Below are 14,297 nucleotides of genomic sequence, written 5' to 3'. Positions count from 1 at the left end.
AAATAAATAAAGAAAGAAAGAAAAAATAAAGAAAAAGAATGAACATACCAACAAGTGGACAGTCAGAAACAAGTAGTATTTACATACAATGAAAAGCATAAGAAAAATAAATTGTCAACACTTGATGCCTCGATTTACATATTTCTAAAAGGAGTGAGAAGAAGTATAAATGTATTTAATCCCACCTCTTCTCCATAAGTCAATTATTAATTATTAACCAGCTTCCTTATTGAGCCATACATATACTCTAATTAAATGTACCTACATTTGTCTAACTATAATTATTATTATTCTAACTATAATTATTACCTTTAATCTGTGTCATACAGAAATATTAATTAATTACTGATATAATTATCCTTACCAAACTATAAATTTGTTATCAATCCAGAATTCTTCTCATTCTACTTCTGTAACCAGTGTTGCAGTTGATGCAGTATAGGGATACTTTAGCTCTAAATAGTTTTTTGTTCAGGTAAGTAGTAGTATAAGTAGGGAATATCCAGTGCCTGGTGGAGGCCGACGACTATTCATTCAGCATTTGATGGTGATGCCACCTGTCGATAATCCGGCTGCAGTAAACACCTGAGCTGAGAAGTACAGCCTGCTGCACATGAATCAGCACTAAGAGGTTCTATTCTTGGGTACTACAAGCAATTACTGTACCTCATCAAACATTTATCGCCGAGCCATAATTAAGAACAGCAAGGGCTAAAGAGGACAGGGGAGGAAGATAATCAAATGCATAAAAGAAATAGGTCAAAATGTGTCTGCAGAAATTAAAGTACAGCTGGTGTAGCTGGTCATGCTAATATTTCTGGGAATTTGATTGGTGACGTCAAAAAGAAGGAGTTTTCATTCTATCACAGACATACACTTTTATTTTTGGCTGATTCTAATATTTCTTTGGGGTTAATCTATTAAAATTTGACAGTTTAAATCTGTATATTACATGGGCAAGATATTAAATCCACTAATTTAACCTCTTTTTTAGAGGGGTAGGGGTGGGGCACAGGGGATGTTCAGGGCGAGATAAAAAGTCAATATATGTTACATAGTAGTGGTGTACATCATCTGAAAGCTGAGAACCTGAAGATTAATTTGAGGTGCAGCTCAGCACTTGTGTGTCAAGTTGTTCTATTCATTAATAAGAAATAGAAATTAATAAATTAATTAATTAATTAAAATAAACTGTGAAAGTGTATGAGGGTTTAGAACATTATGATCGAAGTATATGATGGTCATCCTCATGCTCTATAATGTCTCATAAATTGTTGCAGCAATTTGTGGTTTGATACCATTTGTTACACAGATTTGGTGCTAAATTTAACAATTTTTTTACCATTTGAGAATTGATAAAAAATTATCAATAATCCCTCCAAAATACCACATTAAGACACCAAGACCTTGAGGAACACAATAGAAAAACCCATGCTGTGATTTGGTTTCAAAAACTTTTGACATTTGGAGATTTCTGCAAGAACTGCATTTTTATTGGATGGCGAGCACTTCTGTTCTGGAAGCTGCTCAGAGACCCTTTTATTGTCAATCTAGCTAGGAAAGCTAGATCATCTGAATGCTCTAGGTCTGTAGTTTGTGGCTGTAAAGTTTCATGAGGCTGTGATTATCATAGAGGTCACCACAGGTCATTTTAAAAAGTGAGGTCAAGTTTTAAAAAAATAGTCTCTCTACAATCAAATGGCTACTATGGGGACTAACATCATCACGCATGAATACAATTGGGCTTTGATACCCAATTTATGTAATCCCAAGACTGTTTTGGGACTCCAGTATGCAGAAATATTCAAATACACCATTTTAGAATAGGCAAAAATAACACATTTGTACTATATGCAAGAAACTGCATGTGATTATCATAAAGTGGGCATGTCTGTAAAGGGGAGACTCGTGGGTACCCATAGAACCCATTTTCATTCACAAATCTTGAGGTCAGAGGTCAAGGGACCCCTTTGGAAAATCACCATGCGAGGGCTCGCCTTTGGAGTTTTAAGGAGTTAACACTCAATCCATCACTTTAATTGACTTGCTTGGTTAAATAAAGGTTAAATAAAATAAAAAAAATAAAAAAATGAACATGTCTACATGCAACAATAATGCTGTTTATCTTTGAAAGAACCCTAATAGATGTACAGGATATGCAGTGTGTTGCATTATTTAAGTAAACTGATTTTCACCACATGCTGAAGTTACAGTAAAACACAAGTAGGAAACATTAATATTTAAAAATAAAGTTATGCTTTGGAAACAGTATTTGCAGAATTTAGCTACAATGTGCAAATATTTTTTTTAAATCGTTAAGGTCATTTACGTTGTGGTATACACCATCCATGGTATTTTAACTGCTGTTTTTTTGCCTTATGCATATACATGTGTGCACTGTCTGTTTATGTATGTATATATGTATATCTTGTGGTTTGTGTTGTTTCATATGCAAGCTGATGTTCCCTACATGAGTCTGTAAATGAAAAATGTAAAAAAAAAAAATATGGTCTACACACACATATAAAAGGCCAGTGGTGCCTCCTGGTGGCCAGGGAGACCAAACCCAGTAACAGACTACTGTATATCTACTAACACCCATTACCAGACTTAAATATTCATTGGACGACATTGGATAAATGTTGATGGTTTATTTACATGTATATACAGATGACAATAAGGGTGCCATAACAAGAACATAAATAAGATTCGGGGAATTTCTTTCCAAAAATCAACATATACATATTACACATAATTTCACAACCTTAAAATGAGGCCTTAAAATACATGCAGCACATACACAAAGTAGGATCACGCTCAAATCAAATTACATTACATATTGTACAAATAAACAGCAATATTCAGGGAAGACGTGTGCACACAATTGACTGCTTGTGGAAATCACATTCAGTTCCTCTACATTGGGGTGAGGCTGTGAGCTGACAGCAAGTTTCAGAACCAGCTTCTTGCTGCTCAGACCATTCTCACTGATGGAATTGACAAGCTAGGCAACTTGGGGGTTGGGGTTGTGTGAGCAACACTCCCTGTAACAGGCAACAAAGTGAGACACATGATAATAAACCTAACCAAGTTGTGCTGGCAAGCAATGTCTTCTTCTTCTAAGGGAAAAAGCAATAAAGCTGCAGCAACTCCTTGAGCTCTGTTGCCCAAAAAAGGTGCCTGGGGCATTACAGCCTTTCGGTTTCACCTGTTTATTAAATTTACATGTGATGTGTGCACATGTGTATTAAAACATAACTGGTATACATTTTCCTCATGGCTCATTGTCTACCATTGATTGCACAATATAAAGGCACACCATGTCCCAAATACACATTTACTGCCCTGACTTTTTGTATTCCTAAAAGTATCAAAAACTTACAGCCATAATCCACCCTGATGAAAAGGGAGCTTAGAAAATATTATTATTATTATTATTCATTTTCTAGTTACAATTTGCTTCCATTCAGTCCTCAGAATCAATTAAAGGTTCACTATAGCAATGGGTAGCATTAAGTATGTTTACACTACGCGGCCAAAAGTGAAATACTTTTCAGTATACTGAAATACTGCATTATAACTTAAGCGAGCAGTGATAGTTTCAGTTCATTGTGAAGCTATTAGAAACACAAATGTATACACACTCCATTATGGACCTGGGAACATGTGTATGGCAAATTGTTTTGGGTTTTTTTCTGTAAAAAAAAAAAAAAAAAGGTAGCAATGAGCCAAAACAAAAACCACACCATTGTTATGCTTTAAATCTCTAATGGCAGATGAAGATTGCGCTCTGTTCCTGTGTTGTCTGTGATGTGAAAACACAACTACACTAGCTGCCTCTCCTCAGTTGACGCGGCACGCTCGTATCATCAGCAGCTGCAGCAGGATGAACAGCGGCGAGACGATGAGGCCATACCACAGGTCTCTGGCTTGCTCCTGCTCCGCCAGCTTCTGGCACAGCAGCACCTCGCACACCAGCTTCAGGCTGAGCACCGTCAGCACCCAGAGGAGCCGCAGCACTGCAAGGCGCTTCTCATTCTCCTGGTAAAGACGGATGGACACGATGGCCGTGAAGTAGGTGCTGAGGCCGTCGGCAGCAAACAGCGGGACGAACACCAGCCACCAGCTCAGCGAGGGGGTGAACAGGTCAGCTCGCAGAGCAACCAGCATGCTGAAGACAAGCAAAGCTAGCAGGTGGAGGAAGAGTTCAAAGGTGGCAAAGCCCAGCCACTGGACCAGTTCCCTCAGGGAGAACAGCATAGCTGAGGACAGCAGGGTCTTCAACCAGGGGACGGACTGACTGAGGACGGCCGAGTCACGCACTAGGCAACCCTGGTAAGGGGCCAAAGTGCTCCACTTTGTTAGGGTGGCAGAGGGTGGGGAGGTGATAAGTCACTGATTATGCCTGGGCAGGAATGGTAAGGTACTGCAGAGATGACCCACTGCACTCTTGGCTACATCTTCAACTCCACCCTGAGGCGGATGATGATTGGGGAGGTGACTGCAGGACTCCAGTCTCTGGAAACCCTTCCTTTTGTACGATAAAGAAAACATAACATTAGAACAAATCCACAAATCAGTGGAGAACACCCTGCCTGATGATGTGAGGAGCTGCAGCTCTATCAGCATTTTCAAAACCAACTTAAAACGTCTGTTGAAAGCTGCTCATCTCTGTACTCACTGATCTTTACTCCATGGTTTTCATGACTTGCTTTTACCTGACAAGCATACTTTGTGATGTGCTATTGTGTGTAGCTGTGTATTGTATGTTCTTTCTTGTATGACTGTAGTATGTTTCTTTGTTTTGACCTGTCAAGGGACTTACAGATGTGAATTAGATTAAAGCTATAATCTGGTACGGTGCATCAAATGGTGACATTTATGTTTTAAACTGTACATGGTCCCTTTTAAAGAAAATAATAATAAAATAAAAGAAAAGAAAAGAGGATACAATGTGCTACATCTGACAGAACTGATGAAGAAAAGGAAAACACCCACACATTGTCTAGTAAAGCATGAGTAGACAGGGCCCCAAATCACATCACATCACTAAATTAGTAAACAGCTAGTGGGAATAGGCTGTGATTCCAGCTATATCATTCTTTCACCACATTGTCAGTTCAATATTCAGACTGATTAACCTCAGTTAGATACTTGCTGACTGGCAGATTGACTTTAAAGTGACACTAACAGTGTAAATATTAACATTACAATTACATGGATGATACAGACTCCTAGCTATGTGAGCTAACCACAGACAGTCAGAGATGACACAGACCACCTAATTACCAACACAACACACGTATATAGGCTTATAAAAAATGTATTTTTACTTTCATCCCACATTAATGTACCTTAATAACAGAATAACGTTGTCTCCTCCATCCAGCTGGACGCGAAACTGCCAGAACACAAAGCTAACAAGTCGTTAGCATGGCAGCTTCTTCTTCTTGTTCTCGCCTTCTGGGAAATCTCGCGGGAAGAGAAAAAAACGGGATTGTACGGTGGCCGAAAGGACTAGTTTTGGGTTTAATTCGCAATTTTTTCCATATTATGTTTTTTTCGTGTTTTAACATGTAATAATCACTGTACGTTGTATGTTTTATGTTACATATATATATATATATATTAATACGAATACAATATTTTATATTTAGTGGTTTCTTTATATAGTTCAGTTTAATAAACATAAGACTCCAGTCCAGTAGGTGGTGGTAGTGCACCCCAAGTTGCCCGCAAACCAACGAAGAAGAAACACTGGTTAGTGATGGGGATTCAGGCTCTTTTTAGTGAGCCAGATCATTTGGCTCAGCTCACCAAGAAGAGCCGGCTCTTTCGGCTCCCAAACGGCTCTTCATTTGACTACTTCTGCCTTTTATAATTCAGCCAAATTTAGCGCTGTTTTGATCTATGATTAGTATATGTGCAGATATATTACTTAAATTATTCAATATAATTATACTAAACCTTATAATTAATCAATTAATTAACATTATGATAATCACATGCAGTTTGGGGCAAAACCATGCAGTTTTTTTAATGCAGTGTAAATGTGTTATTTTTGCCTATTCTAAAAATGGTGCATTTAAATATTTCTGCACGCTGTGATCCCTAAACAGTCTTGGAAATGCATAAAGTGAGTATGACTGGAAATGAGCCCAATTGTATTCAGCAGGTGGGTTTTAGGATGTTAATAATTTTAAAGATAACATAATATTCAATTAGGGGAACTTGGGATCCTCGCACCATTTTGCGTCTTAACAATACAATACATGTTTACTTTTGGCCTGTGGTCCACCATTGAGTTCCAGTTTTGGCCCTCCAAGGGAAAAAGTTTGGGCACCCCTGCTGTACACCGTCAGCGCGCCGCGCCCCCCCCCCCCCCCCCCCCCCCCCCCCCCCCCTGCTTGATGGTATGATCCTTGTCTGTCATCACCTGATTTGTCGCACTGACGTCATTAACACAACATTCAGTCACAGTCAGTGCATGGAGTGCCCGTGGCGCGGAGAAGATCGTCCCCATCATTCTGCCTTGAATTAATAAAAAAACAAAAAAAAAACGGCTCTCGGACGGTAACCGGCTCTTATCTTCACTTAAAAGAGCCGGCTCAAAGAGCTGACTCGTTCGTGACCGACACATTACTATCACTGGTAGTTGACTGAAGTGTGGAGAAGAAGAAGTCGCAGACCCTCACACTCAGAGGTAAAGTACACCGTCTTTATTTAGCATTTATGCAGTGTTCATTGATATTTTTGGATTGTAATAACACCAGTTGAAGACATTAGTTGCTATGGGTCGAGGCTAAAACAGTCCCAGTGCAGTACACAGCTAGTTTGAAGGTATTTTCCCCAGTCAAGGTGACAAAATGACATGTTGTAATAGTAACTAAGCCTGTTCTGGTTGAATGACACATGAGCAAATAGAGCAGTCATTAGTCGTGTGTTTCAAGCTCATGTATAAAATATAAATGTATTTAAGTTCACTGCTCCATGTAACAGAAATGGCTTGTCATCTTAAAGTTGTAGTTTGGCATTTTTTTTATTATTATTTTTTTAATTTATTTTGCACAATTTAAGATCACACAACATAACAAAAAATGAATATGAATAATATATGAATATGATTATATAAATACAAATTATTCATATTAAAAAAATGAATATGAATAATAAAAATAATATGAATTCATAATAATGAATAATATACAGTGCAGGAAGGTGACATAATGACATGTTGTAATAGTAACTTAGCCTGTTCTGGTTGAATGACACACCAGCAAATTACAGCATTTTCAAGCTCATGTATAAAATATAAATGTATTAAAGTTCACTGCTCCATGTAACAGAAATGGCTTGTCATCTTAAAGTTGTAGTTTGGCATTTTTTAAAATTTATTTATTTTGCACAATTTAAGACTACAAAGCATAAAAATTAAAAAAGAAAAAATAATATACAGTGCAGGAAGAGGCAAAAAAACCCCACTGGCCTTATCTGAAGCCTCCACCTAGAGACAAGATTAATATAAAGAAATAATATGACTACATAATAGTGATAACAAACAATTACAACAAGATATATATAATAACAACAATAACAATAGAGTAAATATATTAAAAAAGACAAGTATGTGTGGGTTTTTATTTGTTTATTTTTTGTTTATTTGTTTTGCACAATTTAAGACTATACAACATAACAAAAAAATGAATAATATACAGTGCGGGAAGAGGCAAAAACCCACTGGGCTTATCTGAAGCCTCCTCCCAGAGACACGATTAATATAAAGAAATAATATGACTACATAATAGTGATAACAAACAATTAGAACAAGATATATATAATAACAACAATAACAATACAGTAAATATATATTAAAAAAAGACAAGTATGTGTGTGTTGTGTGGAAGTGTATGGTTAGTGTTTGTGAGGAGGATATTGATTTAAATATCTATAAAGACTTCTGGGCAATCGTAACCAAACAACATTGTGAGTGGGAAAAAATAAAAAGCATAAAAACAGATACATGGACAACATGAGGAAAGCAATTACAAGACAGCAATTAAATGACCCTTTAAGCGACTTTTGAGACATTTGACAGATGAACAGTTTTTTGATAGATGTGAAAAGCTACTCCATAATTTGGTTCCCCTAAATCTTATTGAAAACTGACCTCTACTAGTGAGGAATTTAGGAGGATGAAGATCTAGAGATTAACGGGTTGAGTAAGAATGGACCTGAGAATTTGTTTTAAAATAGGTCTTGAACTACTCAGGAATATAATTGTTATTATTGTTATAATTATTGCTGCCGCTTTGCTTTAATATCCGAGGTCATGCATTTAATGGGAATTATATTATTGCACCAAGGGTAACATCAGACCATTGTTAGCAATGCAGGCCCTAATATCACAACATTGTATAAATTATACTATTGAATTATTGCCCAGCCTTATTGTCCCTTACATAAAATGTATTCATAATTCAAGAAAATTATCTTTGTTCTGCTTTGAAAAACAAAAGTAATATCATTGGTGCTCAGAAAATGCATGGAGAAAAAAATGGTTACCCATTAAGATAAAAGGTTCATATTTAATAGAGTTTGAAAACCTGCAGCCTGCTTATTCTGCAGGGAGACAGAGCCAAGCTGCTGTTTAGAGAAGCAGCATCACGCATGCCTGGTCAGTTTTAACGGTGACTGAGCTGAGATGAAACACAAGAGTGTGAGAGCGGTATTCTGACTAAAGTCCCCTGTGGAACTTTTTGTTTTCTATCACTAACGGTCTCTCATCTGTCTCAGAGGAAAGATGCAGACACCAGCGGAGTCCATCCTCCACAGTGGCTATTTCCACCCAACACTCCGATACTGGCAGACCTGCGCTGCCGATTTAAGACCTGACAACCTCATCTACCCCATCTTCATCACGTAAATTAAATTCCTATGTTTCCAAAAATGTATCCAGATTGTAATCACATGAAAGGACAAATAAATTGTAGAGGAGTTTGACTGATGTCCCAGAGATCAGGGGTCAACAACTATGTTTTCACCACGAGGAGTGGAATGTAGTACAATACTTTGGACGTTACGCTTAAATGAACTTGGTCTCTATCTTGGTTCTTTGTCACTCTCTCCTACAGAGACAGTGCAGATGCTGTGGAGCCCATTGGCAGCCTGCCGGAACAGGCCAGGTAAGAATCATAGCAACACATCCCATCATAGCCATCCCATAACTGCAACAACAAAGCACCTGTTTTCATGAGCAATTTAGAGCACTTGTTTCTGCCCATAAGTGTGTTGATTGGGGGGGTTAAAGTGTTCATTCAAAGAAAAATCACATGACACACAGTGTCACCCTGCAGCTGTGAACCCACTGGGGGTGTTGTCTTCAGATAAAAGCAGTCAGGCAGGGCGGACCCAGAGCCAAACACTGGACCTGGACCAAGATAAGAAGAGAATCCGTTAGACCTTTATTCCTCACTCAACAAAACCAAACTGCAAACCTGCCTTCACATTTTGTTTCCTTCTGAATTACAACACACAGGGACGGAACTGCACACAGTTCTTGGAAGTTCCTGTTGGAAATGTGATATTTTCTGTCAATATTTCTAATAATATAATTTCTGGTTCTTGAATAAAACTTGATGAGGATGATCATTTTCATTGTGATTTCAGGCATTCCCTGAAAGACCCTTTTGTGTTTTGATTAATATTATATGTATTCCCATCCGTAGATACGGGGTGAACAAAGTGGAGGGGATGTTGCGGCCACTTGTGGAGAACGGCTTGAAATGTGTGCTGCTTTTTGGTGTCCCTGCAAATATAGAAAAGGTATGTAAAACTAAAAGAGAGGGGGAAAGACAATTTAAAGAGGCCTTATGATGCTTTTGTACTTTTTCTCTTTTTTTAGTTTTTCTAATATTTATTTCTCTCATAAATGAGCAACCCAGCCTCTGTAAATTGGCAGCAAACCTGCTTCTTTACACTCAAACACACTGTGATCTCGTCTTTTCCCGTTAGGACGAAAGGGCTTCGGGTGCCGACTCAGACGACACGCCGGCTATACTGGCGGTGAAGAAGATCAGATCTTTGTTCCCGGAGCTGCTGGTGGCGTGCGACGTCTGCTTGTGTCCCTACACATCACATGGACACTGCGGTCAGTGTCTCCTCTGACGATTTATCTTCATTTCACTCAAAGAGCAGCGTAAAAAGGACAGAAATAATGTGCACACATTTGGATTTTATTACTAATGTTATTTTCTGTTTTTGTTTCCTGCAGGTATCCTGAACGATGACGGTACTCTGAACAATGACGCCAGCTGTCTGCGCTTGGCGGAAGTGTCTCTTGCTTACGCCCGAGCTGGTAAATCCTGTTTCCAAACATATAATAGAAATAAGCACTACTCTTCCTTCTCCTTAGTGAGCCTCTCCATTTGGTTGAAATAATCTGTGAGAGTTAGGGATACACCTGTGTTTGTATTTATTTATTGAGCCTTTATCATCACATATTTTCACTCACCCATATCTCGATAGAGAAGCTGATATGTCTATATCTATGTCATTTTGGCTATGAAACATTGCAAGTGGAAAAACAAGCTTTTCAGTTTTGTGTATGTGTCGTTAAGTGAGTTCTAACACATGTCAGAGCCAGAGCTACCATGTAACTTGTATTCTGGGATTTGGGGGAGGTAGCAATTAGTGGTAGATACACTTTACAGTTAAAAAGAAAGAGACCACATATCTTAAATTTGACTAATTTAAGACCGACCAAACTGATCGATAATGACTGACAGGTGCGTCCCTAATCGTGTTGTCTTGGTCACGTGTTGCTCTGCAGGCTGTCACATCATCGCTCCCTCTGATATGATGGATGGAAGAGTGAGAGCCATAAAACAGGCCCTGATATCCAATGGTTTGGGAAACAAGGTAAAGGACTAATCCCTGCAGTTTTAAGGAGTAGATTAATACTCATTTGGTGCTCTAGTGCAGTGGTTTTATGGGTATGTGGACCCACGAGGGTCCTTGAGGGGATTCCAGGGGGTCTCCAGCAAAAAGGGAATTGAATTTCACTATAAGTAGTAGTAGTAGTAGTAGTATATGTGTGTGGGATTGAGTCAAAATAGTCTACAGTGTGTGTTCATTGTAATGAAGGACATGTCATCCAGTGCAACAGTGTGACTCACTGATGTGTTTTTAATAGTTTTTGCACAACAATGGAGCTCTAAATCACAGAGGAAGAAACACACAACACTTATTAGTATGATCTATTCATTGTTGGTTTTGGTCTTTTCATGGGATTTGTTGACAGTAAGAAAGATATAGTATATATATATATATAGTATATATAACAAGATGTCTCTTTACTCTCTCCTCCAGGCGTCAGTGATGAGCTACAGTGCAAAGTTTGCCTCTTGTTATTATGGTCCCTTCAGGTGAGTAGGCGCTCCAGCATCAGGTGTAAACTCATCAGTGAAATAGCACTTTGAGGTGAGACTAGACTGAAGCTGCTTTTTTTTGTATACAGAGATGCTGCGCAGTCCAAACCTGCGTTTGGGGACCGACGCTGCTACCAGCTGCCTCCTGGAGCGAGAGGACTCGCCCTCCGAGCTGTGGTAAGTTGATTTTGCGTCTGTGTACATTCGGGTTACGGGTGTTACGTAGAAGATCTCACCGTTGTTCTGTTGCTGTAGGAGCGAGATGTGAGAGAAGGAGCTGATATGCTGATGGTGAAACCAGGTCTGCCCTATCTGGACATCGTGAGAGAAGTCAAGGACAAGGTCTGTAACTAAATCAAATAATGTCATGCAAAATGTCAGAGAGATATCTTTTAAAATATTTTTGAATATAATTTTCCATTTGGAGGAAGTGTACGCACTGTGATTAATCTTAGTTTTTCCTCACACGTCTCTCTTCAGTTCTCCACTCACCCCCTGGCTGTGTACAGCGTGTCGGGGGAGTTTGCCATGATTTGGCATGGAGCGCAGGCCGGAGCGTTCGACCTGCGGACTGCTGTGATGGAGGCCATGACCGCCTTCCGCAGGGCAGGTGAGAGGAGGAAGAAGGGCGGGGGGGTATATATGTATAAGTGCAATAAAACAATTTTGTCCCCAAATATGGATACATGTTATTGTAAATTGTCTCAGTTCTGCTCTAGATGTAATCTGACTTGATGCAAAAATGCTCTGTGACGCAGGTGCTGACATCATCATCACCTATTACACACCTCAGCTGCTCAGCTGGCTGAAGGAGTGAAGAACCAAAGGCTGGGCGGACATAGAGACGGACCAACAGACAGACTCCTTTTAAAAAGAACAAACCTGCAGTTGACTCAATCATGCTAACAAAGAACGCTAAGGGAAATAAAATGAATGAAAACAGGCAACCTGTGAATTTTTAGGCCTTTTTATTTGACTTTTTCTGTTCACGTTTTGAGATAATTCACATATCAGTATGCACGTGTTCATCTGTGCAGCAGATTGATTTGCAGCAGTGATTATTTTTAAAGAGTCCTGTATCCATGTTATATTTCTGTTTTAAAGCTTTTGAAGGGCTAACATGGAGCTGAACACTTAAAATGTAAAAATCGACAATCTTGTTGGTGTTTTCTATCAGGAGATGTCTCCTGTGTGTCATTGGGATCAGCATTAAATGAAGCCAGTCATCTCTCTTCACTAATGGGATTATGGAATGTATATTTGTATGACTCGTGGGAACACAAATGTCTGATATATATGTTACTGATGCCTCAACTTAAGCACTGTCATCCCCTAACAAGCTCTTATTGACCAGAGGGAATAAAATCATTCATTCAGAGCTCCAAGTGTGTGTATTTTTTTCCAAGTTAATGCATATTTAGTAATGCACCACCTTTTTACTTTGTTAGACAACCTTACCAAGACTGTATTAGATACCTTTTTGCACGTCCTGTCTGTTACGTAGCATCACAGCGTGGCAGTTTAAACAGCCTGAATGTCATTACGTCAGAGTTGCAGTTCAAGTAATATTCAAATATACTGACAGTGATATTTTGACAGAGGATTTCCTTCTCCGTAGGTTGTTGGGTGTAATTCTGGGAAATCTAACTGAGTCTAACTGAGGAATAGACTAGCTGAGGGTTGAAATTGTGTACAGTATACCACAAAAGTAACTTCTGGAATAGCCTACTATAGACATTACAAAATCAGTTTGCTCAGAACTGCTCTATTCTAGCTTGATGATCCGTTCAGTTTGACACCAAACAGAACTACAGCCTCCAGCCGCTTCGTAGTACAGGCCTCTAGCGTCCAGGTGGAGGGGTCGCACAACAGCAATAAGTATAATTTAACATCTTTATTTATTTATTTTGATGGAGTAGTTTTTTTCTGTCTGCTGCAGATGGTTGAACTCCCACACTCCTCTGGAATATTTCTGCGTTGCCATGTGTTGATGACAGTTAAATGACTCATTGCTAAACTAAATGAGTTATAAGTTGAATGCTTTTGCAGTGAAAAGCCCTTGACTGCTGACGTACGATGAATCATTAATGTCTAATTTAAGGTGCTGCTGTGGGCGGAGGCGATTACAGCTTGACAAAAAAAAAAACATACAGTAATACAAGCAGCAATCAACAGCATCCAGGCACACATGAGGGACTGGAGCACTGACCCCCAAACTGACCTCTGACCTCACCAAAGACATGCATGTGCACAGACTGTGAGTTTCTAAGGAGGGGTTGGACAAAACAATTGATGTTTTCTGTGCAAACCAACAATAACATTCTCTTGTAATATGTCTAAAGCATCACACAATGTTGATGCATTTTACCTTACCCAGACTTTTGGGTTTGTTACTCCTGAAAATGTTAAATTTGAATGATTTTTTATGAGCCACTCTTGCAGCTAAGGATGGCAGTGTCAGTAGGTTGGTCCACCACTTTGATACAGGTGCCAGTCAAATAATTGTCGGGCTTTTGGCAACAAATCATAATAAATAGGGCTGTGAAGGGAGACTTGAGCCATAATCCAAGGCGAGGCCAGCAGGAGGCGCAATTCAGTCACTTTGATTAATATGCAGCCATGTGTAGGCAAATCAATCAAATCAATCAGTCAATCAACCATCAACAGGCAGCTTATTAACTAAAAGTTGACACCTACAATCTGCTAGAAACCTATGAAATCCAACCTGTTAATAACTGGCCACACTTCACTAAAAACCCACTGGTTGCTCAGCAGTAATGATGCACTGGAGACTGTAGCAGCACCTAATGCACTCTGGGAAGTGGCAGGCAGAGGGAGACTCACACCCACTTTGAGAGCTTTACTCACACA

General features: G+C 39.1%; 2 protein-coding genes across 3 annotated transcripts; one reads left to right on the top strand and one right to left on the bottom strand.

Moving 5' to 3' along the window:
* Positions 1–2,636: 2,636 nt before the first annotated feature.
* On the bottom strand, positions 2,637–5,490 carry tmem203 (transmembrane protein 203). Its single transcript, XM_037753112.1, has 2 exons — positions 5,355–5,490; positions 2,637–4,531 (listed from the first exon to the last, which is right to left on the bottom strand). Exon 2 carries the CDS (start codon positions 4,258–4,260, stop codon positions 3,844–3,846), a length of 417 nt encoding a protein of 138 aa, XP_037609040.1. The 5' UTR covers positions 4,261–4,531; positions 5,355–5,490; the 3' UTR covers positions 2,637–3,843.
* Positions 5,491–6,549: 1,059 nt separating this feature from the next.
* Positions 6,550–12,807, top strand: alad (aminolevulinate dehydratase). Of its 2 annotated transcripts, XM_037753110.1 has the most exons (12): positions 6,550–6,703; positions 8,794–8,919; positions 9,132–9,182; positions 9,726–9,822; positions 10,012–10,147; positions 10,271–10,354; positions 10,829–10,917; positions 11,368–11,423; positions 11,516–11,603; positions 11,682–11,768; positions 11,907–12,036; positions 12,185–12,243. In XM_037753110.1, the coding sequence occupies exons 2-12, from the start codon at positions 8,801–8,803 to the stop codon at positions 12,241–12,243; spliced, it is 996 nt and encodes a 331-aa protein (XP_037609038.1). In that variant the 5' UTR covers positions 6,550–6,703; positions 8,794–8,800. The 2 variants fall into 2 exon arrangements, with proteins under 2 accessions (XP_037609038.1, XP_037609039.1); XM_037753111.1 differs by lacking the exon at positions 6,550–6,703 and having other exon boundaries at positions 8,801–8,919; positions 12,185–12,807.
* Positions 12,808–14,297: the final 1,490 nt, after the last annotated feature.

Source organism: Sebastes umbrosus, chromosome 19 (assembly GCF_015220745.1).
Source record: "Sebastes umbrosus isolate fSebUmb1 chromosome 19, fSebUmb1.pri, whole genome shotgun sequence".
Classification (NCBI taxonomy): domain Eukaryota; kingdom Metazoa; phylum Chordata; class Actinopteri; order Perciformes; family Sebastidae; genus Sebastes; species Sebastes umbrosus.
The sequence above is the reverse complement of the archived record's forward strand: the minus strand, read 5'-3'. Positions and strand labels throughout refer to the sequence as shown.